Source organism: Camelina sativa, unplaced genomic scaffold (genome assembly GCF_000633955.1).
Source record: "Camelina sativa cultivar DH55 unplaced genomic scaffold, Cs unpScaffold02301, whole genome shotgun sequence".
In the NCBI taxonomy this organism is placed as follows: Eukaryota; Viridiplantae; Streptophyta; class Magnoliopsida; order Brassicales; family Brassicaceae; genus Camelina; species Camelina sativa.
In genome coordinates this window covers 1-1,451 of record NW_010923414.1, presented here as the reverse complement: position 1 = coordinate 1,451, position 1,451 = coordinate 1, and the positions used below count along the sequence as shown (strand labels likewise).

Genomic DNA, 1,451 nt, shown 5'->3' with positions numbered 1-1,451 from the left:
TACGTGACTAAGGGAAAAGATTCAAAACTCAAGACATTCTTCTGCACTGACAACTTAAGGTAATCAATCCATAAATTGCATATTCTAAATATTAGTTTGGATAATGATGGGTTATGAGAGAATATTGGTTAGTGGTTAGCTAATCAAAATCTCTTTTGATAGGTCGACCATGGCAAACGATGTAGTGACATCGATCTATGGGAGTTTAGTACCCGTCCTAAAAGGAGAGAAATTGACCATGAGAATCTTGGTAATTTTTTTTTAGTTTCCATATAATAGCTTCCATTACAATAAAACAAGAATTCAATTTAGATGTGTAGTTATTAATTTTTCAATTTTTTTTAATTAATTAGGTGGATCATTCGATGATAGAAGGATTCGGACAAGGTGGAAGAACATGTATTACCTCAAGAGCATATCCGACAAAAGCCATCTATGGAGCTACAAAACTCTTCTTGTTCAATAACGCTATTGATGCGTCCGTTACGGCGTCGTTTACGGTCTGGCAAATGAACAGTGCTTTTCTACATCCTTACTTCGCAGACGATCTTTGATGTTCCTTCTTCTGACACACCTGATTTTTTTTTTTTTTTTCAAATAATAATGGAATTTTTTCTCTTTATTTTTTTAGTTTTTAGTCTTTTGGTAGTTTTAATTTAAAGGTCTGATTTGATCTTTGTGATTGATTCATCACGTGAGTGAAGAGAAGAAAAAAGAAATCTACTCCACCTGCAGACGATCTCAATATTACTTCTTCTACTTTTAGTCCTTCGATTGTTGCCTTATAAGAGTACAGAGAAGAAAAAATGAAACAGTTCACAAACCAAAACAAAAATTACATTAAAACAGCATAAGAATAGAAGAGAGACTAAAACAGATGTACCCATGAAGGTAAGAAACGAGCTTTGGTAGCTTTGTCCTCCCATTCAATATCTTCATAACGAGTTCCTTTTCACCACTTGAGCAACTTTTAGAGTTAGAGTGGAAGCTTTCTCAGTTTTGGGGCATTAGAAAGTAATTAGCAGAAAAGAAACATAACAGGCGTATGATGAACCTTATGAATGTCTTAAGAAAGCATTTCCAAGAAGCTTTTGTCCAATCTCCCATCAAACAACATATCTGTGACCAAGCCAAAAGTTGAAGCATCTCCAACAAACCCGCAACTCCTCATTTCTCTGATGACTTCAGCTGATGCTGCTTTGTCACCATCTCTAAGATGCGCCCTAATAAGCGTATTATAAGTACCGCTATCNTGGAAGAGGTCCGTCTTCTTTCATTTTATTGAACAAGGCACCTGCTTCCTCCTTTAAACCTTTCCTACAAAATCCTGAGATCATTGTATTGTAGGTTACAACGTTAGGCTTCACTCCTTTAAGGCTGAGGCTACAAAATAGATCCAACCCTTCTTCCACATTCCCAGCCTTGCACATCCCTTCAATCATAATATTATA

The 1,451-nt window shown here is 35.9% G+C and overlaps 1 protein-coding gene across 1 annotated transcript; it reads left to right on the top strand.

Moving 5' to 3' along the window:
- Positions 1-6: 6 nt before the first annotated feature.
- On the top strand, positions 7-759 carry LOC104774295 (acid beta-fructofuranosidase 3, vacuolar-like). The gene is made up of 3 exons (XM_010498931.2): positions 7-59; positions 163-250; positions 354-759. The coding sequence occupies exons 2-3, from the start codon at positions 170-172 to the stop codon at positions 552-554; spliced, it is 282 nt and encodes a 93-aa protein (XP_010497233.1). The 5' UTR covers positions 7-59; positions 163-169; the 3' UTR covers positions 555-759.
- The last annotated feature ends 692 nt before the right edge of the window (positions 760-1,451 follow it).

Coding starts and splice junctions, on each gene's coding strand:
- LOC104774295 (XM_010498931.2), top strand. CDS start 170: ATGGCAAACGATGTAGTGACATCGATCTATGGGAGTTTAGTACCCGTC. Junction 251..353: donor AATTGACCATGAGAATCTTG/GTAATTTTTTTT, acceptor TTAATTAATTAG/GTGGATCATTCGATGATAGA.